The 26,253-nt window shown below is 44.7% G+C and overlaps 2 protein-coding genes across 4 annotated transcripts in view; one reads left to right on the forward strand and one right to left on the reverse strand.

The window, feature by feature from the left end:
- Nucleotides 1-3,979: 3,979 nt before the first annotated feature.
- Nucleotides 3,980-20,726, reverse strand: BROX (BRO1 domain and CAAX motif containing). 2 transcript variants are annotated; one of them, XM_033054971.2, is made up of 13 exons: nucleotides 20,674-20,726; nucleotides 18,747-18,877; nucleotides 18,018-18,124; nucleotides 16,432-16,528; nucleotides 15,032-15,127; nucleotides 14,308-14,380; nucleotides 13,874-13,979; nucleotides 13,222-13,311; nucleotides 12,384-12,469; nucleotides 11,018-11,099; nucleotides 9,890-10,040; nucleotides 8,772-8,931; nucleotides 3,980-8,314 (listed from the first exon to the last, which is right to left on the reverse strand). In XM_033054971.2, the coding sequence occupies exons 2-13, from the start codon at nucleotides 18,845-18,847 to the stop codon at nucleotides 8,228-8,230; spliced, it is 1,236 nt and encodes a 411-aa protein (XP_032910862.1). In that variant the 5' UTR covers nucleotides 18,848-18,877; nucleotides 20,674-20,726; the 3' UTR covers nucleotides 3,980-8,227. The 2 variants fall into 2 exon arrangements, with proteins under 2 accessions (XP_032910862.1, XP_032910863.1); XM_033054972.2 differs by lacking the exon at nucleotides 20,674-20,726 and adding an exon at nucleotides 20,057-20,147.
- A 138-nt stretch (nucleotides 20,727-20,864) lies between these two features.
- AIDA (axin interactor, dorsalization associated) overlaps nucleotides 20,865-26,253 on the forward strand; it is a 28,325-nt gene continuing 22,936 nt past the window's right edge. The window contains exons 1-2 of one of the 2 annotated variants that reach the window (XM_033054975.2): nucleotides 20,865-21,123; nucleotides 24,685-24,754. In XM_033054975.2, the coding sequence (XP_032910866.1) occupies nucleotides 21,014-21,123; nucleotides 24,685-24,754 (180 nt within the window). In that variant the 5' untranslated portion in view covers nucleotides 20,865-21,013. The remainder of the gene's footprint in view (nucleotides 21,124-24,684; nucleotides 24,755-26,253) is intronic. The other variant, XM_033054974.2, reaches the window with a different exon arrangement.

The following is a 26,253-nucleotide window of genomic DNA, read 5'->3' on the forward strand; positions in this document are numbered from 1 at the left end:
ATTTAAACCAATTTTTTTCTTTTTTTCATTCAGTGGTAAATTTTTCATGCACTTCTAGATCTGAGTTCCGGACTAACTGTAAATGAGAAAAATAAAATTGTGAGGGAAGAGAAAGGAAAAAGATCTGTTTTATTTCTACCAACTCATTTGCATTAAAATCAGTCGTGGCTGAGGCTGGTTTTTGCAACATGCAGGGGGAGCTTTTCCAGGCCAGGTCCCTCAGCAGTTCTCTGCATACCCAGCACTGGGTTCAGAACAGCTTTGCATTGGCCCTTGGTTACCTCCACTGTCCATGTGCAGTCAGTCAGGACGTTCTCTGAGTTTATGGAGGGGAAGAGGTGAACCCAGTGACAATCCTTGGTGGCTTATTTCAGACATGTCACTCAGTAACTCTGTCATATTTACCTGAAACTCTCTCCAGAAAGTGTTTTCTTACCAAGGAGATTTTTTCTTTCAGCAGGAGACAAGATATAGTGGAAGCTGCAGAGAGATTTTCTATCTGCCTTGCCAGTGAAAGGCTTTTCCATTAATAGTTACAGCATGGCAGTTTTTAAGGCTGTGTTGCCAAAAGAAAATTGTTTGAATTTTAATGTGTGGCTTTGAGTTCAACACTTTCCCCTTTCTCTGTTCATTAATTTCCTCTTATATTCCTAAGGATCTACCATGTATTACAGTACTTTTCACAGGAATTCATGTAATCTGATTTTAGCTTCATTCTTTTTCTGGTCAATTCATTAATACTTAAAAGTTTCTGCAGTTTGAAATACAGAAGCAAGAAAGTCCTCAGTCAGGCTGACTACACCTGGTGATACATGGTTCAAATTTAACAAACCTGTCAAGAATTACTTGATCTTTCTTGGTCCACCCTTGATTAGAATCATCCTATTCTGATTTTTCTGCAAGTGCTTTCTGCCACACTGGTCTAACTGTGAAGTTTGCACAAACTTCACACCATACCATGCACTGATTGCTGTCTACCTGTGTGACAACCATGGTGTTCTACTGTTTTCATCCACTCAGGCTGCATCTGGGCATGCAAAAGCTCCTTTGTGGATACTGTAAAATGTACCCTTTGGAAAAGTGGATGGGCTGATATGATGCAGTGTAGTCTGAATTGTATTGATAGTGTTTATACCATTTGAACAAAAGAAAACAGCTAATTTTACAAATCGAGGGTTTTAAATCCTGGTAATAATCCCTTCAGACAACATCAGTAAGTATCAAAAGAAGGAGAAAAAATAGCAAAGCGCTAGTTTTGTTGCTTGAATAGCGATTGCATTTCACTTAATCCATCCTTAAAATAAATTAATCAATCATACTAAAATAAAAAGATAGGGAAAGAAAAGAAAAACTTTAACTTGTTATGGAATTAAGTGGTTGCAATTCACACTGTCACAAATCAGAGATACATACTCCAAGGACATTGTGAACTATGGAAACAAGAAGAAAGCTTTAATTTTGAGCATAAAAACAAGTTAATCTGTGAAGTTGCACCAAACACATTCCTGTACCATTCAGCTTGCAATATGATCTGCCACTTTGCAAAGAAAACCTGTAGCCTCTTTTAATTATCTCCTCAGACAGGCCAGATTCAGCTAATATATTATTTGCTTTAAATAATCCTAACATGGGTAGCAAGTTTTGATAGAATAGTTAGTGTGTGCAACAGCCATACAGAGATCTGAATTTGGAAAGAATCAAGTCTTGGAGAAACATCAGAAACCTGTATCCTGCTTGCCAGTTTGTCAAACCAAACACATTGCCCAAGTTCCATGTCTTATCCCACAAATTCACAACTCCATGACTGAGCTCTCCATACAAAAGATTCACATCAACCTCAGTTGTGTCACATTAAACGTGGCTATTGGAAGACTCACTTGGTGGTCTTTGTAAATACCACAATTCCTGTATTTGTGACTTTCTCCATTTTTAATACTGATGTTTTGCTGTGGAGATTTCCTGTCATACTCGTGATTTTTTCTAAGCATCCATAGCTAAAGCTCCTGTTTCCTGCTGCAGTCCTGATCTGCAGATGCTGCTTGTGTCCTATCATTCAGATGTGTGCACAGGACACTGCCACTGTGGTTTTACAGAGGACCTGGTTGGCAGCTCAGCACCACACACTCACTTCCTAGCTCTGGGGGAAGAGAATTAGAAAGGTAAAACACTGGTGGGTTGAGATAAAAGCAGTGTAACTAAATTTTAAAGAACAAGCAAAAACTGAAACAAACCAAACCAAAATAAAACAAAACAAAAAACCCAAACCAAAACAAAAACCAAAAAAACCCCCAACCAACCAACCAAAAAATAACCCAAAAAACAAACAAGGAAGAGGGAAAGAAAAACCTCCAAGCCCAAGAAAAACAACCAAGTGACACCCAACCGGCTTCTGAGCCAGGGGAGCCCCTGCCAACCTCCTCCCCATGGTTTGATTGCTGAGCATGGCATCATACACTGTGGGAAATCCCTCTGCCCTGCTGTGTTCCCTCAGAGCCTCCTGTGCACCCCCAGCCACTGGAGCACGCTGGCAGTGTGCAGAGGAGAGAAGCCCTTGGTTCACATTTCCAGCTGCCCATTTCATTGTCCACCTCACAGCCTTTTCCCCACAGCCACAAGCAGGTGGCTGATGGACACAGCTTTAGCCAGCAGTGGCTCTGTCCTGGGGCTAGCTGGAACGGGCTCTGGCCAACATGAGGGCAGCTGCTGCTCACAGAAGCTGCCCCTGCAGACTTCCCACTTTGAATCTTTGCCATGGAAAGCCAGCCCAGGACCCCAGAGAAACCCTAGACAGATGCACAGATATCGCAGTGCTCTCTTCCCAAAGGGCAGATGCCCTGGAGAGGCTGCCAGGCCTTGGGACAGAAGAGCTGCTGGGACACAGGGCAAGAGATTGTCTGTGTTTGTCAGTGCTCCTGCTCCATGGCCTTGGCAGTGCCCTTGATGGAGGTGTAGCTGCTCTCCTGGTCACAGAGCATGCACGGGCTCCTGGATGCCCCTGTCAGTAATTACACAGATGTTACACAGATGTTCTCCATAAAATGATGTAGAAGGTGTAACTTTGTGACACCTCTTCCCAATTTAAAGCTGCAAGACTGCACAGTGTCTGTGCTGGGCAGCTGTGTGGAAAAACTGCAGGAAAACACAAGCTCTGCTGCCCCTTGGTGGCCATCACTCCAGCACAGTCCAGCACAGTGGGAATTTTTTATCCACTCGAGAGGGCTCTGTTATGCAGTGCTATTATGGTGCTGTTATGCAGTTTTTGACAATGTTTGGGGAGAATATATTGACTAAGCTGTGCTGGCAGAAACTGGGGAAGCACAGCCAGCAGAGGAGAAGGTCCAAGTGTCACAGAGGACAAGGTCCCTGACCTTCAGATTTGAGAACAACTCAACAAAGCAAGGGCAGCCTTACATCCAGGAGCCATCAACACAGACACTGCACAGTCCTTCTGTGGTAAAGCCACACAGAAAGACTGGAGGCATGAAACAAAATTATTAAACCCCCCACATGGCTCTGAGAGACAGATGGGACTTCTGGAGACACCAGCAGATGCAGATTGGAAACACTGAGCCCATTGTGCTAGTGAGGCTTCACCCCGTATGTCAGAGAAGTTATTCCCAAATAACCCCCTTCATATAGTATATAGAATATCCCCACACTGTCACAGACCTTGGCAAGTACTGGGATTTTGTACAGCCATAAGAAATTCTGCCTAATTACTTTCTTTTTTTCTGAACAGGAATTTGGGAGGCCCATCTCCTCGCTTCCTGTTCCAGGACTTGACATGTTTCATTGTACCTACTACTTCCATAGGCACCCAATTAATGTATCTTTCTTACTTAAGCCCTCCTTTAAACAAGGATTAAGCATTCTCCTCTCTAATTAATGAAATTGCATTAAATTTCAGAAAACAACATTCAAGACAGAGCCTTTTTCTTGCTACTGTATGTAAAACTTTAAATAACGAAATAAAACACGATACTTGAAGATTGTTTATTTTAAATGGTATTCTGAAATTCGTTGCTATATACAAATTTTCCAACTATGAAGCTTAAGATTGCATGGTGACTGTCTTCACAAAGTAAGGCTGCTTGGTCAGTGATTTCAGAGCTGATTCCATTGAAGTGGGATTACTTAGAGTACAGGATGGCTTGAGGAAGCCATGAAGACACCAACACCATAGGAGGGAGGGCTTCCTACATAAAAAGCTAATCAATCCCCTTTGCTCACCAGTGGGGAAAGGTGTGAGTGAAACCAGGGTCACTGTGGAAAGGCCTTCACACTGCACTCACAGCTTGGAGACAGGTACACACTACAGGGGCTTTTCCATGCCAGTCTTACTCAGTGTGCTTTAGTCCTCACTCAGCTGGGCCAGTGACAGGAATAAAACACAGAAAAAGGAAAAAAAAAAGGCAGCTTATGCAATTATGGTAATTTAAGTGATCTTTAGAGATAGAATCTTTTTAGGAATAATTAATAGGCATGAACAGGATTTAGGTTAATGCTGAAACTTCAGTTTAGATACCAGACACAGGAATGGGATGAAATGTTTCATCCTGCAGCCAACAGACATTCACTTCTTGGAATTCCCATGGAAGACAGATGAGCTACTGCCTCTTCTCATGTTCCCCAAAAGGCAGAGATACGCTTCATGAGTTTGTTTTATACACAGACAATTAAAAATACATTTTAGTAATGTTTCCCATTAAAACCTTACCCATAGCACAGTACTGAAATCAGTGCAACAAAATGACAGAAAGGAGTATTTACAAGCATACTGTATTGTACCAAATTTGCAAGACAAGAAAATTCTAAAGTGCAAAGTTGTCTCTATTCTACACAGACACAGGGATCCATTTTCCTGCTCGTTGTACAAACCACTACCATGGTTACAGACACACCACAGATCCATGCTGAACATCCAAGTGACCAAACACCATCCCTAGGCTGATGGACAAAACTCCTCTACCAAATCCAGTGGGAGGCAGACATCAGCATGCAAGGGCCAGGTTTAGTCCCTCAGCTGTAGGTGTGTCCCATGCTGGATGGAGAGTAACTACTGAAATCCCAGGAACAAGGAACATGAAGGAAGTGTATTTAAATACATGGAGGAAGGTATTTAAATAGAAATCCTACAAAGAACTTTATGGTTTGGCTTACAGTAGATTAAAGACAATCACTGCTTTTCTTAAAGCACAAAACAGAGGGCCCAGCACTCCGTATTTCATTCAGCTGCAGTTCTGTCCTGCTTAAGATGGGGCACAAATTTTTAAAGACTATTTACACCAACAAGATTTGCAGGCTTAGCCATGAGAGCCTCTAAAACCAGAGAGAGGCCACAAAAACAGGCTCTTGCAGCATTACAATATTAAAAAGTCACTGTTCAAAATACCTCACTCTTAAAAATTACTAAAGGGAGCTATAAGAGAAGGAACATGGCTGCTAGGTTTCCAGATTCACTGAAACTCCCAGTTCACTCACCCATATTCTTCAGCATATTGGACAGTTAATCTATATCCTATTTACAGTAATTCCTGCTACTACCCAACAAAACCAGAAGAGAAAGCTGCTCATTGCCTCACAGCTCTCTACTTTGCAAACTAAACAGTCTCCAGCTTCTTATTTTTTTGGCAAAACCATCCAATGTTTGCCACAGGATTTCAGCTACAAGTAAACAAAGTTTGTCTTGAAAAGCAACACATGTTAAGTGAATTAGTTTGTTCCATTAGTCTATTTTTAAACTACTACATCATATTTACTGAAACAGCTATGGCATAAGAGGTTACACAGCTAGGCTTAAGTAATGTCATCATCTGACACAATTAACTTGGTTATGCCCCAAACTATTTACAGTGAACTTGATTCAGACAAACCGCTCGGTTTGAGAAAGCGTCCAAAGAATTCCAAGTCCATAAAATAATCTCTCCTACCAAGATGTTTGGGAATGATTTAGTCATGATTTGTTAATTTGATTTTAAGATATTCCCCTACTGGAACCCACCCATGGGTAAAAGCTGCATTGGAAATGAGTCCCAGGACCTACACGTGCATTAGCAAACAAAGGTAAGTCTGTGCCACAATTTGTAGCAGATGGAAGGGAAAATGAGAGGAGGAGAGAAAACAGGATCTAGTCTACACAAAAAGAAAATGAATTCAGTTGAGATGTGTATATATTGAAAAAGAATTCTGAAAAACAATGAGTAATTTAAAAAATTGTGATTATGAAACTGAGTTAACTGCATCTTGAGCCTTAAAGGGGTCAGGCTGAGCAAATGTTGATGACTACAGCTGGAATACATTCTTAGAATTAAAATCTATATAAGAAAACTAACTCCATACTCCACTCTGGCAAAACCTAAACTAGTCTTTTAACAATGCAAGAAGTCTAATGAGTCAGCTGATCAAGTTAGGAACAGATTTGAGTAACTCTTCATGAAACATACCCCAGGTCCCTGTGCAGCTCCAGAAGAAATGGAACCATTTTAGGTATATATTCATTATCCTCTAGGCCCCTGCAGAACAGAAACATCTTCCAACAAAATTCAGCTCACTTTACTTATTTTTATGTGTAGAACTGACAGAAAGAAAAGTCCATCAAGCAAGGAGGTCTGCATTTGATCAACCCACAACAGCCAGCATTAAAATCGCTCTGCCTTTTGTATCAACAAATTTTGTAATTTGGTCCAGTATCTCACAGGAAGAGTCTCTTGAGTTCCCTATTAACCTCCTCAGCAGCTTTTGTTCCACAGGCTTTCAAGGAGTTACACCCACGCTCTCTAAGCTGACTCCCAGCCCCATGGAAGATTTCAGAAGCACTCAATTACAGCATGGTGGATGGTGAACAAAGACTACAAAGTGAGGAATGTGTTTACAGTTTACATCACAGTAAGTGCATTTGCCATCATGTTTGCTGGAAAGGTGAACATTGTCAGGCTGCTCAGTTTCTCTCTCAGGCAAAGAGAAGTGCAGCAACTGGTACCCAGGGATTGCAAGGCTCTCACTTCAACACATTTATCATATGCCTTTGCATTTGCAGCAAATCAGAAAGATGTTTTTGTTGTCACAGGTGTTTTGCAGTGCTCAGCACTAAAGAATGCTGTCATATTTTTCACAGCAGGCAGAAATGGAAGCAGCAAGATCTACAAAATCCCTTCTTTCTCAGCCTTGACTGGGCTTGGCTTCTAGCAAGTTTTTTTTCAGAAAGAGCTGATTTCAGTGCAATACTGCAAAAGCTGAGAAGCAGCCCTGTTTACAGAGGACATAAAGGAAATCTAGAGCTTGGCTTCCCAGCTGTGCCGTCAGCTCTTCAGCTCATCTTTCCTCCCTGTTCTCCTGACAGCTTCTTAGAGACACCACCCAGATGGAAACACAGCAACTTACTTCCAAATCCATTACCTTAGCACGACAGCTTCAGGAATTCCAGTGTCAGGAGATACGAATTGTCTGCAGACTTCAAACTTAACAAAGCTTTGAAGATCCAAAAACTCTGAACGAATGACACAGGGATGCTTTGCTTTTAAGCACTTCCATATTGCTTGCTGCATCACTTTCAGATACACTTTGATATTAAAGGATTGGGATTAAAGGACAGACAAAGCTAAGGTATCTTACTACAAATTCTGATATAAAAACCCTAATCTGTAGAGGAAAGGACAGAGACTAGTAGTTTCAGAACATAAATTGTGCTCCTGTTATGCAGAACTTAAGGCTTCCCAAGTTCTTGCAAGTCCTGTGAAATACCATAGGAGTGTTAAAAACCAAACCCAGATTTTCTTCCCTCGCTACAATTAGGTGAATTGGAACACGACAGCTAAGCCTAAATGACAAAACTTGAATAAATATAACTGTTCCTGCAAACTTCTTTGCAGAATTGGACATGATACAGCATATAAGGTAATGGAAAAACCCTCAAGCATTACAATCATGATACTTCCTTTGCTATTTGTGGGTAAAACTAAACCCACAAAAAGAAACTCCCTAGAGGCACAATAGGAACATTTAAGCCCACTCATTCTATGACATCCCACTAAAACCAGAAATAAGTCAGATATAAATAACCTCCTAGAAATCCACCACATTCTTAAGCAAAATAGACACAGATTAACAAAGGAAAATTAAATTAGTGTCCTAAAAGAAAAAAGGAGGATCAAAAAAAAGGAGATCAGAACTAAAGCCCCAGAGTCCTATGAATAGGAGTTTCGAAGTGAATTCAAAGCACTTATGGTACTTAAGAAATCTGGCATCCACTGTCTTTTTGAGGCTTTATATCTGGTTCCTTCAGAGGTTTTACTTCTTCATCTGGTTTTGGTTTAGCCTGCAAACAAGAAGAAAAAATCCCCAACTAAATACCACAAGTACAAACCACTGTGTCTGCACAGTATTTATGTACAGTTAACTTTACATGTTATAATCTAACAGTCCCCTCTCTTTTCAAGGCTGAAAACTTGAGTAAGCCTCAAGCAAGAGGGAAAAGCCAACTGTTCCTGTTTCAGCATCCTTAAATGAATCCTTTTCTGAAAAAGAATCTTTCTCTGGCATTCACTGCAGTAACATTACAGGACTTAGTGAAAAATGAGCTGATTCTCCAGATGCTGGCAGAGTGGCAAAGGTTAATTGACTTGCCCCTGGCACAACAGAAGGATGATCTTAGGTGGTAGCCTTGTGTCTGCTTCCTACACTGAGCTGGGGAATGTTACAGAAGAGCCAAACTAACTCTGTGTGATACACAGAATAAAGCCAGAGGGAAAGAACAGCACATAGGATTATCTTACAGCGTCCTCCTTTGGCCTCTTGGTGAGATCAAATGCTGCAACAGTTTCAGGAGTCCAGTGTGCATTCAAGGCAGGAAACTCAAAAGGAACAGGCTCTACTAAGCCATAGTTTGCTTTCAATTCCAGCTGGGGAGCCTCTGCTGGCACCTTCTGGAAATAGCTGGAACAGAATACAGAAATGTATTTAAAACACAATGCACCATCTCTGCAAGTCTTGTTTGCAATTCAAAACAAAACAATCTGGGTTTTCACAGCGGCAAGCCCTGCTGCTCTCTTCAGTTTCATTAAAGCACTGCCTAACAGGCATTCCGCCAGCAAGGTCCACAAGAACAAAAGCAACTCTTTCTTAGTATTATTGTTTGTTCCCTAATCGTGTGGCAGGTTTTCTCCCACTTCACAACCAATACTCCCAGTGTTTCAATGAGAAGAGCATCTTTTGTCCAAAAAAAAACCTTCAAAAAACAAATGGGGATTTAAAGTACTTCCCAAAGATGAAGAGGACAGTTCTTCTCCTAAACAGTCCTATTGTGCCACAGTGGATGATGGCAACACAGCAGCCCTGCAAAGATTGGCTACAAGGCAAAGCCTTGGGGTGCCCCTCTGCCCCTGGCAGGCCAGCAGTGTGTCACCACACACTGACACACTCTGCCTCACTTCCTGTGCTGCACAGAGCTCTCCCAAACCAGCCACTGCTTTCTCTTTCCAGGTTTGGTTCTAGAGGGACATGGATGTGTTGAAATCTCCAGTATGCAGTTGTTGTAAGCTCTGACAATGGATATTTGAACCAAAGCAGAGCAAAGCATTTCTCTTCCTATTTGCAGTTGTACTTTGATGTACTTGACCATCCTTTCCATTTAGTCAGTTCTCCTACTATGCAGGTCTTTAAATATCATAAAAATGGAAATAACAAACCTATTGTGGAATACTAAAACATAATAGGAGGGAGGGGGAGAAATAAATAAAGAAAAGAACTCTAAAGACAAACTAATATTGGTATTTTCAACTGAAATAAAAACTTGGTGTTTCCAAATCCTTTTTGGAAGGACATCTCATCCTGAAATAAAGGCAAACGAGACAACACCTCATACTGAGTGCTGTACCAACCATGAATTACTTACATAAATCCATTCTCTCTCTGGCATTTTTCTAGTGTGTTCTTAATCAAACTTCCTAATTTCCTAAAGAAAAGATGTCCAGAAGGTTTGGCAGTAGTTCCAGGCCCTTTGGTTTCTCCATATTCTTTGCACAATGCTTCAGCCTTGGCAAAAACTTCACAAGAAAGGAAGGAAATAAAAATTATTTACATGATCCTCCTAAGTGCTTCTGTCTTAGAAGACACCACAAACCAGTCAGACCTCTTTCTCCTTAGAACAAAACCAAACTATTTCAAAGACAGCACTTCCAGCCAAGATTTACTGCATCCAACAAGTGAGTAGGAACAAGAAAAGAAAAAGAAGATGCAGGAAAGCACTCTTATGTGTGGGGAAAAATGCAACAATAAGCTCAAGGATGTGCCACGTGGTAGGGAAAAACAGAGGGTGTGAAGTGTCCACACACAGCTGATGCCCCATACCAAACAACAATAATCAATATGGAGTGGGGGAAGCAGCACTCTCTCTGAACAGCAGAACCGTATTTGTTTTACTCCAAGAAATCCAACTTAGTTTATTCTTAATATATTTTTGATTTATTTTTAAAACTAATATTAAAGGTTCCACTTTGAAGGTTTCAGCATTTTTATACATTGCAGTAAAGTTATGCAGTGCAGGCCATTGGGGTAGAAATATCTTTGAAGAGAGAAAACTGGGCAGAAGACCTTGAACTACTGCAAACTTGCCTGAATATACTTTTCAAATGAATAGGAAGTAAGTTGCTGAAACCTGTAAAAATAAACAAACATGATCTAGATGTACTGCTTAACCTCCAAAGCAGAAACGGTTGCACTATTCTACCATATAGACCAGAAAACAGGATGACCAGATCATTGTTTTTACATTGTATATTGCAGGCAGCTCAAAGCCAGTCTTTTAAGCCAGGCTGAGAAGTGAAGATGAAATTTTCTGCAGCACTGTTATGAAAGACAGTCTTTGGTAAGACAAAAAAAGAAAAATACACTGTCTCTATGGAAAGGTGTGCTGGATTTCCATCAGGTGACAGATAAAATCTTTAAGGGAGAGCAAATTAAGACAATACAAGAATAGGCATGGCATCATCAGACCATGTACTCCAGTCTCAGCCACACTTACATTTCTCTGATTCCTGCAGAGATCTGATTGCTTCCCCACATTTATCACTCGCCAGCAAAGTCTGGCCATGGTAACAGTAGGCCTGATGGGAGAGGACAAAATCATTACCAACATCACTGGGCACTTCCTGCACCAAATCCCTTCTCCTGCTCCCTACAGCAGCTGCAGCTCTTTGAAGCTGCCATTCCCTGCAGGCAGTTGACAGCTGGGGAATGCAAGTCAAAGCAGCAGTCAGAGCCATTAATGCAGTTCAACATGAGCACTGTGAGCCAGAATCATGAACACTTAGTATGAACCAAGCTGTCTCAGGACTGGCCAAGAGCAACTGAGCTGCATGAAGCTGTCTGACCTGAAGCACTGGCACACAGGCCAGTCCCAGCTCTCACTGCAGCATCAAGCCCCAGCACAGAAAGAGAATGAACCCCAGGCAAGTTTACAAAGCTAAGACTGAAAACTAAAACTACCCGAACAGTCAAAAACTCCACCTGCAACAAACTTCACTGAATCTGGAAGAGATGAGGTGTTCTGCTACCTGAGATATTTTGTCATAGTCCTAATAACTTTTCCATTCCAAAAAGTCCCATTTCTTCACACCTGTGCTTGAAGGTGGTATTGTATTCCAGTGAGATCTGAATTGCCTACTATCTGTCATCAGGAGTTAACTAGTGAATACAACAGGTGAAGGAACAATCCCATCAACTAATGCCTACCTTGCCCCATTTCCTTTAGTGTCTGTTCTCACAGTACGAATCTATCCAAATGTACCATTGCCCAGATCCCTCAAATTCAAAAAACGGGAAGTACCACAACTCTGACCCTCCCTCACCTCTCAAACCTGCTAATAAGGCAAGCAGCTTTTAGCTACAGGTTCAGCCTAAGAGAAAGACAATTATGTAAACTGCTTAGCTTGGGCCTTTTGTAGAGTATAAAAAAGACAGACTGCAGGCTGTGGCAGGCTAAAGGCACAGCAAATTGAGCAGCTGAGGATCTCAAGGGCACTGCAGCACTTGCTAGGAGATCCATCAGGCAAATAGGGCAGCTCTTGGAATGGTACCTTGTGGTACTCAACGCAGTAAGTATTTAATTCAGGGCCTTCATAAAGATGCTCAGCTCTGAACTGTACCTAGGATCAGACTGCAGTGTAGATGACCTGAATGGTTTCAATTAAAGATCTGTGATCACAACAAACCTGTGGATCTGCTGTAATTTCATTTGGCTCCACAAAACCAGTTCAAATGTCATTGACACTGCACAATTCCTCCTACCAGTATGGAGAGAAAGCCAAGGCAGTATTTAGCCCCCATTCCCTATGCAGCCCTTTGCAGACAGACAACAAGCTGTGACTGCTGCCACCCAAAGTACTTACGTAGGCCATATAGAAACAGTTCTTCAAGTTTAAGTACTTCCTCCATTTACCTGAATAGGTTGGATCCAAACTGGATAATGTTTGGTCTGTGAACACGTGTTATGTAAAGTTATTCTTAAAGACATTTCCAAAAAGAAAAACCCCAAACACATTAAAAGACCAGAATTCTTAAACTTAGCAATAGATCCTAACTTTAAAGTATCCAGAAACAAAGGACAAAAATTACTGCTGCAAAAGCACAGAAAAACTACAACCATAAAAACCCCAAAAATGTGCAGCTATCATGCAGTTGTCCCTAGAATCCCTGGAACTGTCCACTAAGTCTGGATGGTTAATTCTCTAAGTATTTTTAGGCAGCATTTCAAAGCCTGTTCCTAGTTTAAGTTCCAGTAGTGACCTACAATGTGGCATATGTTACAATGCTCTCCTGGCTCCCATACTTCTGCACTTCTCCCACTTGCCTCAGTAAGCCCAGAGATCATTTAGAAGGTGGTACATAATGAACCCACTCCACTCTCCATGCTCTGCATCATGATCTGCTGCCCAAAGGCAGCTGGAACACACTCCATTGACATCAGGCCATTTGTCTGCTGCCAGTCTGTCTTCCTTCACTGACATTTCCTGCCATCAGCCACAGAAAAAGATTCCCACAAAACCAAAAAGCCTTATCAGAATACATGCTGATAACTGAAGCCTTAAATGTGCTAAATAGAAGCTAAATACACACTCCATATCCACTGAGAACAGCATTAATATTGCAGTTTATGAGTGGATGAAGTATATCTGCAGGCAAGAATGCATAAGCCAAGTCACTAAGGATACAAAACAAGACACTCACCAGCTTTTTGGTAGAAGTTGGCTGTTTCATATGCAAGAGCAGCTATCAGGCCTGGATTGTGTTTCAGCTCAATAGCCCGAGCAATTGTTACTGAAAAGAAATTCCACACCATGGTTTTAAGTTTAATTGAAATGTCCCATCACATCAAATCAGCAGAGGCAGGGTTTTAAAACCCCTGCATGAACACAAAATACATGTTGTGCAGTCAAGCAAACAGCAGAATAAAGTCAGATTGTTTCTTGGATAGAATGATTCCAATTTAATAGAAAAAGTGAAGGAATGTTAGCCTTGAGATCAGCTACTAAACAGAAGCTGCACATATTTTAAAGTAAAGGAACTGGGAATTTATGTTCAGCAATCATGGTGGTGAAAGGGTTGCATGAAAGGAAAAAATAAGAAAAAGGAGGAGTACCACACACAAGCTCATCTAAAGTGAAAGATATTCCATATTACAATTGCAATATCAGACTAATTTGTGGCATTTTCCTTCTGTAATTGTAACACATTTTTCTTTAAAAGCAACCTGCCCCACTATGGCACAGTACATCAGGAAAATAAAAAACCCATGGCCTTGCTGCCAAGCAGAATCCATGAGACATCAGTGACCCACAAAGCCATTTCCCACACCCAACCAATGTCTATTTGAAGATACCTTCTTGAGCTTCAGCTTGACACTGGATGATGTACGAGTCTATAAGTCGAGCTTCTAAATCTCTTCCCTTTTCCACAGGTGTAATCAATTTTGGAATGTGACTTTCCTAAATACAAAGCAGGTCTCAGAGTTAGTTTAGGCCTAATACCAGTGCAAAACAAGTGCCTCATTCCTAAATGAATGAGACACACTGAGTGAAGGTCCCAAGACAGCACTGTAGCACATGATATGGGCAGACAGACAAACCACCCTTCCAATGCCATTGGGAATGAGTTCCAGGGATTGAGTGGTACCACAACATACTAATACCCTTCTGTTTCCTGTATCATTCAGGTGGTCTCAGGTATATGTGTACAGCAAATGCCTCTCTTAAGACAAAAAGTCAAGTATTTGGAGACACCTCAAAGAACAGATAGCAAAGAAAGTCCTTCTACCTTCAGGTGTTTAAAAATCCCAGCTGCTATCTTCAGGCTGCGGTGAACGTCTTTTGCTTCATCTTCTGTTATACTGAGAAAACAGAATGAATCAGTAACATTATGGTTAGAAAGGGCTTCTAAATGTCATTTAGTGCCACCTCCTGCTTTGGGGCACCACAATTGGCAACAGCAGATCAGGTCAGTTAAGGCTTTGTCTAGAAGAATCTTAAATCCTTCAAGAATCAAGAGCCCACTAATTCCCTAAGTGACCTGTCCCACGGCTCTGCTACCCTCAGAGTAAAGGACTTTCTTACAGTGTCCCATCATGAAATAATCATATAGAACTTGTTTGGAAAAAAAGAAAGAAAAGATCCTGTGATGACTCTCAAGTAAAAGGCAACCTCAGCATTAGAAGCCGAGGATTTAGATGTAGTGCTAAACATCAGCAGAGCTGTGACTTTGAGAATCTCAGTTTTGTACCTGGACATTTAGACAGGGACTGATGAAAGGTTTATTGACAACTGACACTTTCTCCATCACAGTCATGTGGTACTACTGCACTTGGTTCACAGAGGCAAGAAGGGATTGAAGTGCTTGTGTGTAAAGACCAACTGCCTCCTGGAATTCCTCTGAGCCGGACACATGCCATGTGTCCAAATCCAGGAGCCAACCCCCAGAACCTGCTAAATCTTTGGTGGAGATTCTGCTGCAGTAGAACTGTAAAGAAAAGAAAACCACTTACTCTTCTTTTCCAGCGAGTCTTGATGCATATTTTGTGTACCATAGAGCTACATTAAATCCCATGGAAACCAGTTCAAACACTGCATCCTGCTGGGCACTAAAGAAAGACAAAACCCCCCAAAAAACTTGATGCATTATTCAGTTTTGGTCTCACATATCTCTCTGCTGATAGTTCACATAGCAAAAGTCAACATTTCTCTCCATAAAACATTTCTTACTTAAGATGTCAACAATCTCCAATTCAGAACCTCCTACTTGCTGAACTGCCTAAGAGAGACTTCAATTTTTTTACTTATTCCCTTTAAGAACTCATAATTAGAATCTTCCACATTCAGATGCCCACCCTTCCCTTTTGGGAGCTTTCATTTTAAAACTGTAACTTGAGATTTGTGTAGCTTTGGGTGCGGTTGACATTTTTCCATCTTTTTTTTTTTTTTTTTTTTTTTAATTGCACATTTTGTGGAAAGTCTTGCCCTGGAATGTCCACTTTAAAGTTGTACTGCTAAGTTAATAAGTCAGTCTGTTACAACTCTCTCAAATGAATGTTTTTGCAAGTAATTATGTAACTGCAGACACACAAGCATGTGCAAATAGCAGGGAAAAGCTAAAAACAGAGTCTTTGAAAAGACTGAACTTGCAATCATAAGCTCAGTATAGCTTAGGAACAAGCAAACCTTTTAAAAAGAAAGATGTGGGAGTGGGAAGAATAATGCTGGCACAAGTACAAGTGTGTATGACCGTGAGAAAATTAGAAGAAAGTCTTAATCAACAGATTTTATTCCATGGGGAATAAATGCTCTAAGGAGGTCAAGCTTGACAAATTTGTAGGTGTGGTTATACAACACAATTACCTCCAATAGCAAGAGACAACCAAATAATCAGAAAGTTACAGATCTGTAGTCCTAATGGAAAGAGATTTTTTTGTTTTAACCAAGAGGACTCAGTACGTGTACTCAGAGCTACAGAGGATGAGAATAAAATCAATCTTCAGCAACACTGGAACCGCCAAACAGACAGAAATTCCTGGTCAGGCAATAATGCCAAATTAAGTTTTAAACTGCAGTGAGCTTTGTTAGCCATGCTCAACTCACCAACATCCTCAAGGCTCTTCTTTGTACTGCTCTAGCCAACTGCAGGTTTGGTTTGCAGATCAACTGAGACACAACATCCTTCTACCATTACTATGCGTTCTCACAGCTTTACATAAAGGCCACACACACTTCAGAACACCTAGCACAGTACAGCAGGTGCCAAAAACACAGCAACACCTTTTTAGAAATTCCTTTGTGTTCAAGACTTTGCTGCATTTCTGTTTCCCTTCAGGCCTGTGCTGGCACAGGTGCATGTGTGTAACAGAGCACAGGGCAGCTGCCCACCCCGCACTCAGAAAAGCACACCCACCTCGGGACTTGTCCTTGCAACGTGTCTGTCCACTTGAAATTCTGAATGTATCTCAACTTGCACTCTTGGGAAGAGTCATCCAGTGAAAGGATAAAACCTATGGAATAATAAAACAGGCAATCTCAAAGTAGGAAACAGGAATGAGTAATGAAGGAGATGGATCAATATGAATACAGATATAGATAAAGGAATGTTTCTTGCTGAACCCCTAAAAACTCTACGTTATTTCCTGGGGCTTTTATTTCTCACTATCTCCAGAAAAATATGGAAAAAACCAACTGGCTATTCCAGGAAACTGCTTGCCCAGCATGTTACCAACTCAATCCTGAGAATCTTGGCTGCTCAAGGAAAACCGGATGTCTGCATGTCCCACATGGTGAGAAGTGGGGAGTGGGACTGGCCCAGGTACAGGATGGCTGAGGTTGTTCAAGGTGAGTGAGTGGCTGTCTCTGCCACCCCAGGGGCAACCAGGAAATTCCAGGAAAAGCTGCCTGGTAAACAGGGGGAGGGTAAAGGGCTTATAAGCATGGGCTCACCTAGTCACCATCTATCTCCAGGGCTACAGGAAACTGATTCTTTATGTCCAGTAAGCCAGAAAACAGCAGTTAGTGGGATGAAGCTCATACTATAGGATGTTCAAATCCCAGCATATGCAGGCCCAGAAATTTTTTAGGGAGGCTGAAGAAGGGCCTTGGTCTGATCAGGTCTTACAGACTTTAAGAGGTCAAGAGCTACTGGGGCTACACCGGTCAGTGTGTCACATGTTTATAAACACAGAAAATACTTGTTCCTTGCACATGCAGAAGATTTTTGTGGTCAAGCATGGTATTTTCCTGAAGAAACTCTCCAAATCTTGGCCATACTAACAGGGATTCTTATCTGACTTTTAGACGTGACATTAGCCTAAACCCTCCGAGGGGTTCACTATACCAACGTCTACTTCCCAGAGACTGAAAGATCCCACCTTCCACAAATTAGCTGATTCCTGAAAACTCAGCCCTAAGAAACCTGGACGAGCACCTGACTGTTAAGAGTTACCAAAATATTGGCAGAAGGAAGGCAGGAATGTGCCAGCACAGGTGAACCATCTAGAGACATCTACTGAAAATGCAGAAACCATGCTAATGATCACCTACATATAAACATATACCCAAGAGAAGCAGCAGTAGAAGGTACTTGCAACACATGGTCTAGTATTAGACAAACCAGCAGTTTACACTGACTAGTAAATGATATCAACTAATTAACAGATTTAATTTATACTTAGGGAGCAACTCACCACCACTTTAGAGACAAATACAAGTTTTTTCTGCCATCAGGAAACAGAATGAGGTTAAAGACAAGAGGGCAGGGCTACCAACACTTAGTACAGGCAGGGTCAAAAAGGACACTGAAACTTGGAGAAGGAGCCTGGTGAGCAGCCACCACTGGTATCAAGCACAGAACCCATGAAGACACTCTCCTTCCTGAGAAGTGGAAAGCCTCTTTATAGGAGATCAGCACAGCTAACATTCTGAGAAGTGCCATTGAAATTGAACTGATACTTCTCCAGATGAATTAGTAGTACTGCTAATAAATCTCCCTACCTTGCAGGAGTGAGAAGTACAAGTCAGCTGCATTCTTCATCATTTCTGGATTACAACTCGAGTCTGTGAACAGCTCCAATAACCGTGTTCGAGACAACCGCAAGTCACTAAGTGAAAGGAGAATAAAAAAAGAAAAAAAAACCCTAAGAAATTCTCTTTAAAAATGTACTAATACAGAAAATCTTCCTTTCTCCTCTGGATACATATGTCTCTAGTACAATCCATTCTGGAAGCACAGCAGTGGATAATCAGTACTCAATCTATTGCTCTAACACTTACTAAAGTAACTATGCCTTTACCCACCAAGAGGTTGAGTGCACAGAGAGGAAAGAGAATTAACAATCAGGAGCATTCTTCAACATTAGAATGGGATGATGAGATGAAGAGATAAGAATAGATCTGCAAAATAGGCTGAGATCCCTTTTCATTACATTCCTATCCACAACCAAACAGTCAGGCCTTATCCACTTATGGAAATTAAGCAATCTTTAGCAGAGGAATGCACAGTCATCAGAAAGACAATGAAGTGTTTGGTCTTTTGCCTCTGCACAGTTGTAATTGGCCTTGCTGTCACTCAGAGAATTCATTCTCTGTAAGCAAATGTTCAGTGTTAGCGGTGTCTTACATCTCTAGTCATCTTCAGCTCAAAAACTGAAGAGCAACCATGACTTGAAACGATGTTCCCCAAACTGTAAGAGGCAGAGTGAAGTTAGTCCCAAGTACACTTACTTGCAAACCTTTGTTGCAGCTGGAGTGGTGGCTACCCCATAAAAATTAAACGAAACAGGAGCTGTAGCCTTCAGAGGGTTGCGATGGAACCAGTGGGTCATTTTCTTCCTCTAATGTTGTCTATGCCAAATCTAAGGAGTGGAAAGGAAAGAACAGCTGCAGGAACAGGTACAACTCAGGTGCTGTACACGTCCTGCTCCTCTGTTAGGCAAAAAGCCTACCACCTAATTTGGTCTATGCGAGCACACACATTCCTAGGGAAAAAACCCTCCACAGAATCAAAAAGAAAAAGACCCCTGAGATCACCCAGCCCAACCTTTGACAGAACATTCCCATGTCAACTAGACCATGGCACTGAGTGACAAGTCCAGTCTTTCCTTCAACACCTCCAGGGATGGTGGGTGACTCCACCACCTCCCTGGGCAGCCCATTCCAATGTTTAACAACTCCTTATGTGAAGAAATACTTCCTAATGCAAAACCTGAACCTCTCTTGACACAGCCTGAGGCCAACTGCCTCTCATCCTGTCACTCGTTGCCTGGGAGAAGAGGCAGATCCCCAATTTGCCACAGCCTCCTTTCAGGGAGTTGTAGGGAGTGATAAGGACATCCCTAAGCCTCCTTCCTCTTTTCCAGGCTAAATCTCCATTCACTGAGATCATTACACTGTGCCTGGTCCATCTGTGAATGGCTTGTATTTGGGAGCCTTTGGTATAAATGAACCTACAACCACAAATCCTGACTGGAAACATGGATCTATTTACATATGTGAATCAGACCCGGAAGGTGGGGAGAGCAGAGACAAACCCGACTATGTCTTTTCTTTCGCTTCAATCTCAGCAGACAAATACAACACAAGCATTGTAGCGAGCTTTATAACAGCAGTGTAGGGTGATGGGATACAGAGGGCACATCCTGAACATGGGAAGGCCCTACTGGATAAACGGAATAACTTGAGAAGCAGGTTGTGTGCTCTCCACCCTCCGAGGCTTTCCAGACCTGCCGCACACAGCCCCAACCCCTGGTGTGACCTCGGAGCTGTCTCTGCCCTGAGCAGGAGCGGGACCGGAGACCCCCCAGGACCCCCAGCATCCCGCGCTCCGTTTGGAACCCCTTAACTTCATCCTCATGAAACAGTCTGCAGCTTTGTTAGAACAAACTAACAAACAAAACCCAAAAATCCCCAACAAGATCTGCCAGCACTGATCCGCCGGCACTGTCCAGATCCTCCTGACCGAGCAGGGGGCTCATCCATCGCGCCGTGCTCATGGGGCCGGCAGCTCTCGGGGCTCGTCCCTCAGGCGCACCCACCTCAGCGCTGCGCTCCCCGCGGTGCCGCGGCCCGGCCCGGGGCGGTCCCAGAGGATGGCGAGCCCGCGGGACCCCGGCCCGGGGCGGTCCCAGAGGATGGCGAGCCCGCGGGACCCCGGCCCGGCCCGGGGCGGTCCCAGAGGATGGCGAGCCCGCGGGACCCCGGCCCGGCCCGGGGCGGTCCCAGAGGATGGCGAGCCCGCGGGACCCCGGTCCGGCCCGGGGCGGTCCCAGAGGATGGCGAGCCCGCGGGACCCCGGCCCGGCCCGGCCGCTCCCGGCGCTGCGTCACGCGCCCGCCGCCGCAGGCAGCGCCAGCCGAGAGCCGATGGCACCGCCCCATCGCGCCCGATCGCATCGAGCCCGCCGCTCGCCCTCCTCCCCACCGCAGCCCCCGGGCCGCCGCCGCCAACAACAACAACAGCCCCACGCCTGTGCGGCCTCCCCCCGGGACAGCGGCCGCCGGCGCGGCCAGGACCCGCAGCCCTCCCGCGGGAAGCCCTCCCGAACGCCACCAACAGCGGTGGGAGCGGGGACGCCAGCAAACCCGCAGCGGCACCTGCCCTCCCGGAGGGGCGAGAGCCACCTGCGGCGCTGCAGGGGGGCGCCGGAGCTCACCTGGGGGCGGGCCTGCGGCGGCGGCACGGCCGGGAGCGGAGGGAGGAGCGCAGGGAGGAGCGGAGCGGGCCCGCCCCGCGCACGTGACCGGCGCCATGACAGGTACCGGGGCGGAAGCGGCGCGCTCGCCTCGGTAGCGATGGCGCGGGCGGGCGCGGCCGGCGCCGCCTCCCCGGCTGGGCGGTGCGGGCGGGAGGCGCCGCCGCGCTCGGGTGTCCCGGGGGCCGGGCCGGGCTGTGCCGGGCGGGGCGGTGCCGGCGGCGCGGGGCTGGCGGGAGCGGCTGTCCGGCGCGGTGGGTGCCCCGGCGCGGGGTGAGCATGGTGCCCTAGCGCTGGGGCTATGTCGGAGGCGGCCCGCAGCCTCCTGCAGCGCTGGGGCGCCAGCTTCAGGAAGGGCACCGACTTCGACTCCTGGGGGCAGCTGGTGGAGGCGATCGACGAGTACCAGATGTGAGTGCGGGCCCGGCACGGCCCCGGAGTCCCGGGCGAGGCGCCGGGGTGAGGGAGCGGCCCCGGGCGGGGCGGGGCAGGGCAGGGGGGCCCCGGCGGGCCCAGGCCGCGGCCCCCTCACCCCTGGGCCCCGCCGGGGGGTCCGGCCCTTCCCCAAGGCGCGGGGCCGAGGGCTGGCCGTCCCCTCGGCGGTGCCCGGCCCGGGGGCGCGGCGGGAGCCCGCCGTCCTGCTCTCTTGGGAGGGCGGGAGCGGCCAGCATGGAGCTTAGGGCAACCTGGTCTGGTGGAAGGTGTCCCCCTGCCCATGGCAGTGGGTGGAACAAGGTGATCTTTGGTGTCCCTTCCAGCCCAAACCAGGTTGTGATTTTGTGAGCGTGGGCTGCTGGGGTGGTTGGTGGGTGGAGCCCCCGAAGCACCACTGGACCGGGATGCCCCCATGCCATCACCCAGCTGCCCTGGCTTGTGGGAACGAAGCAGCCTGGTAAATGGGCTGCCTAAGCATCAACCTCAACCAAAAAAACCCCCAGCCAACCCATCAGAATGAAAAGGGGTCCATCACACGCTTGTGTGTTGTGTCCCTGATGGTACCGGGGTGGGAGAGTGGGTAACCTGGGGGTCCCAGTCAGCCTGGCTGGCACAGGGTGAGATCGCACCATCCACAAATCCTTTGGCAGCAGAGGAGTATCAGCTACAGGGCACTGTTTATGGACTCCTTGGAAACGCACCTGGTACCTTTAGGCAGATATTCTTCCCTACTACTCCATTCACCATGACAATGGAAGTTATTTCTTCATGATTGGAGTATTTCAGGCTAGGCTTCTCATGGTGAATTTTCTGGAAGTTGTCAAAAGGGTTTGCGCTTGTTTGCCAAGAGAAAGTCAGCTGAAGAGATGCTCCCTGAGGGACCTTTTAGCACTGTTCAGGACTGGTCAAGCTGGGTTGTAACCACATCAGCTGCCAGTTCAGTTGTCATTCAGAATAACCGGTCTGCTGGCCACATACCATGTGCTCAGGAGAGGCTGTAATATCCTAATTTCATTCACTCACCAGGAAGGATGATGCAAGTTCAGTGATTTGCAGTTTGCTGATGGCCTTTAGAATAAGGCAAGCTGTTACTCTACAAACCTTGGCAGAAAGATGAAAAGAAGTTCTCTTCCAGATCTGTATCTCGGCAGAAAAAAAGAATCATCAAGAAATGAAAGAAGATATTTTTACTAACTGCCCTTATGTGGATGTCTACAAGGAGTCCAGTAGAATCCTAATGCTTTAAACTGTTTGAGCAGTGAGTGAAGTCTTTGGGCTCTCCTTCTGAGCTCTCTTCATTGAGAAGCGAGGTCGCTAAACATTTGCAGACAGTCCAGTTTGAGAATTGAAGTGCACCTTCTGTTGCCTTCCTCAATCTGTTGCTTGTGTCGGACAAGAGCTGAGGTGATCTCCATACCCTGGCTCTGTTCTGACCTGGGAGCAGTGTGGTGTCTTTGTAAGAAAGCTCCTCTTGGGTGGAAGCTGTTCTTATCAGTGAGTTTCTGCTAAATATTTGATAGTTGATGAACTCTGTGGTCTGAGGACTGAGTAGAAAGGAGAGAGAAGCTCAAGGGAGAGATTTCCTAGGGAAGAGCAAAACCTTTTCTGTGCGTATATCTTCTTTGTCCTGTATCTTTAGCAGGTAAATTAATAACAATATCAAGCTGTAGGATAGAAGCTGCAAACAAGCAGCACGGGGCAAAATACCGAGCTGTAGTTCTAGAGAGACATTGCAGGATGGGTTTATGGTGTTGGCTGAGATGGGATGAGCAGGTGAGGTGCTGCTCTTGTCCAAGTGCTGGGAACACCAGCACAGTCTGTGCTGATCCACATGAGCATCCTGGAGGACAGCTGCTTACACTGGGTTTGCTGATGCTGAGATAGCTTGGATTTTGGAAAAATCGAAGTCCTGATGTAAAACACAGTTATGTACCTCCTGTGTCCATCTGCTCAGGTCTTCACATTACCCCTGGAAGTACAAGAAGTGTGGTACAAAGATTGGCCCTCAGTTGTTCAGGTGATTATTCACGCAGGAACCCTTCGAGCTGTAAGCAGGGGCTTCCTTGTTAAATGTCCCCATCTGTGGAGCTTGGTCTCATCCAACTTTGAATGAGCTTCAAGGAGAATGCCAGATGCATTTATTTGGATTAGGGTGGATTTTTTTTTTTTTTTGTATTAGTAACAAATGGAAAGAGGGTTGTGTTAGTGATACTTGCAGAAATGTTAATGCTGTGATGCTGCCTGTTGTGGGTGGCATGTTGCTGCTATGGTGATCTGTTTTCTTAAATCATTACTTTAATAAAATGCCCTTTCTCTGTAGGCAGTAGGCAAGGAGTGTACTTTTGGGTTCAAGCATGTTTATGCTTTTTGTCTTTTCTCAGCCCAGATCTTTCTCCATTTGTGAAGGGGGACAACACCACCAAGTTGTGCAGTTACCTCATCCTGTTTGGTTGAGTTTTCCCTGGTGAGAGTTAAAAGCTACAGTGGCCTCAATCAGTATGGGCATTTTTTTGAGAACTTATTGTGTGGAAAAGCAAAGAAATTGAGTTCTGATTTTTTGTTCCTGCCACAGGCTTTGACAACAATCTGTTCTGCTGGATGTATCTTGGTGTATATATTTTATAAGCCCCTCTTAAAGCTGGGCCAATGCCCACAGCAGTGAAGAGAAGCAGAGTCCCTTTCACAGTACAAACTTGTGAGGTTCCAGGAGGAAGCCTATTGTGATGTCCCTGGGTTTCCCCTCAATCCCTGTCTTCCCTCTCCCTCTGCTTGTAAAAAAAAAATTATTTACAGGGAATGGCAACAATTGCCCAGAGGTTTTGCTTGTTTAATGTTCTCCTTCCTCCCGGGACGGAAACTGTAACTCTTCCCATAGCTTCCCTCCAGCTTCCTTTCGCTTTCTCGAGCTGTTTGCTTACTGTTACTTTCCAAACCCCTTGGTACTCCTGCCTTGGTGATGACGAGGGGTGGGGTTTGTGCTCCTCCTGTGATGCTGACAGGCACAAATGTGAGCGGATCCGCCCCGACAGCCTGGGCCAAGCCGCCCGTGCCTGGCTCCCAGTGCTGGGAGAGCACGTGCCATGACTTAGGGTGCCCTCAGCCGAGCCCCCCGGCATCTCACCCACCTCAGCCTCTCCCTGGGAAATGCGTGTGGGATTGCACCTCTGTGGGTCTGCACGGGGGCTGTGGTTGGGTGTTATAAAAGGGCATTGTGAGAGGAAAAAAGTCAATGCTAGTAAAAGGGGCTGTTGGCTATAAGGACTCTCTTGCCTGTTCTTCCTTCAGGATGCATTAGTCTTTCCTAATGTGCAGCCTAATGTAGCTGCACACTTTGCCCACCTTCTGGGGTTTTTCCTTAAGTATGAACTCTCATGGCTATAGAAAACTTTGTTTCAAACCAAGAACACAACAGCAAAACCAATGCAAACCTCTTTGGAGCAGCAGCCTATGAACCTTTTGGCTGACACATTTTCTGGAGCTGGGGTGTGTGTGTTTGTGTTGTTTTCCCACTCTACAATTTTCTTTTCCCCTATCCAGATTAGCAAGGCACCTCCAGAAAGAGGCACAGTCTCAGCACAACAACTCGGAATTCACAGAAGATCAAAAGGTGAGTACTGCTGTTTGCTCAGGCAAGGAGCTTGACTCATAGAGGTTGATGTGTGTTATGTTTTTTTATCTTGCAGGCCAGAGCCTTATGAGACCTTTTTTCCTCCCTCAATATTTACAAACAGAAACAGAGCCCAGCGTGGCTAAAACGGTTGCTGTTGTTAGATGTGAGGGATGCTCTGCTTTGCTATTGAATGTCAGGCATGCTGGCCAGAGTCCTTCATAACCTGGGTGTTTCTTTTTTTTTTTTTTTTTTGAGTAATGTTTGATAACTTGCTTATTCAACATTAGCACAATTTATGTCATGAGCTCTGAATACGAAACATCTTGAACTGCAGACATTTGAGGGTGTGTGAGGGGGATGAAAGCTTAACATGTAACACCTGACAGGGAAAGGTCCTGGCAGAATACTCCCTAGCAGCCTCTTAGACTGTTATTTGTTTATAATATTTCAAAATATTGAAATTACTTTACTCCTCCCTCTCTCCCCTCAGTTGAAAGGCTGTTTCTTGTCTTAGCAACGTACTGCTGCAGTTCTGGGATGGGATTTAAGTGGACTCATGCACTTAAGTATTTACTGCAAAATAAAATGTTTTTAGATACGAGGCCCTACTATATTTCCTTGTCTTCTATAAAGGCATGTTCTTCTTAGGAATAAAAAGCTAGAGATGTGTATTTCCAGATTTGCATGTCATAAGATCACTTGTTTGAGCAATGCTGTTACCTGAAGATTGACATTTGCTAGCTCAGAATCTCACCAACGGTAATAGGATGCTAGAGTAATGGGAACTGTGCTTGGGAATGTAAGTGCTGAAAACAGGTGCTGGCTACAGAAATTTGAGATAAACCTGATGTGTGTAAAGAAGCTCGAAGTAATGCACCTTTACATAGACTCTGAGAGAGCTTTCTGGCTGTTTCCTCAAGGTGTACCAATGTGAAAAGCAAAGACCTGCTCTTCCATGTTCTGCTTACCTTCTGCAAAGATGATAAAGCTCATGATTGCCTTAAACAGAGCCATAATTTTGGAGAAGCATTTGGTCCACTTTTCCTGCACTATGAGCCATGAGAGCCTTGTTAATATTGGACAGCTGTTTATTCCTTGAATGCTTCTGCTCTCCCTCCCTTGCTGGTAGCTTTCTCCATCATTCTCAGCTAGAGTCATCTTTACTGCGTGTTTCCCCTCTGTGGAGACTTTTGAAAATGTAGTTACTTCATGAAGGCGAAGCTGTTAATCTCACTTCTGGAGACATCATCTCCTGTGGGTATGGGAACCAGAACCACTCAGGGCTTTGCCTCCAGATGTTCCCTGAGTCTCATGAAAAGGACCTTGGACCAGATTGTGGAAGTGAATGAGGTCAGCTGTGAGGGAAGGCCTGGGGGGCTCAGGAAGTGGAGATAACTGACCTCAGATGTTTCATGCACAAGTGCTGTCATGTCTTAAGGCAACAGTCTTCTAAAAAGAAAAAAATGTAATGGGTGGTGGTTTTACATCCTAGCAGA

Source organism: Catharus ustulatus, chromosome 3 (genome assembly GCF_009819885.2).
Source record: "Catharus ustulatus isolate bCatUst1 chromosome 3, bCatUst1.pri.v2, whole genome shotgun sequence".
Lineage (NCBI taxonomy): Eukaryota > Metazoa > Chordata > Aves > Passeriformes > Turdidae > Catharus > Catharus ustulatus.

Excerpts from the sequence above, each read along its gene's own strand:
- BROX (XM_033054971.2), bottom strand. The coding sequence starts at position 18,847 with ATGACCCACTGGTTCCATCGCAACCCTCTGAAGGCTACAGCTCCTGTT. Across the intron at positions 16,529-18,017 it reads GTACTTCTCACTCCTGCAAG|GTTTTATCCTTTCACTGGAT; the intron begins GTAGGGAGATTT and ends ATTATTCCATAG. Across the intron at positions 13,980-14,307 it reads GGATTTTTAAACACCTGAAG|GAAAGTCACATTCCAAAATT; the intron begins GTAGAAGGACTT and ends CTTTGTATTTAG.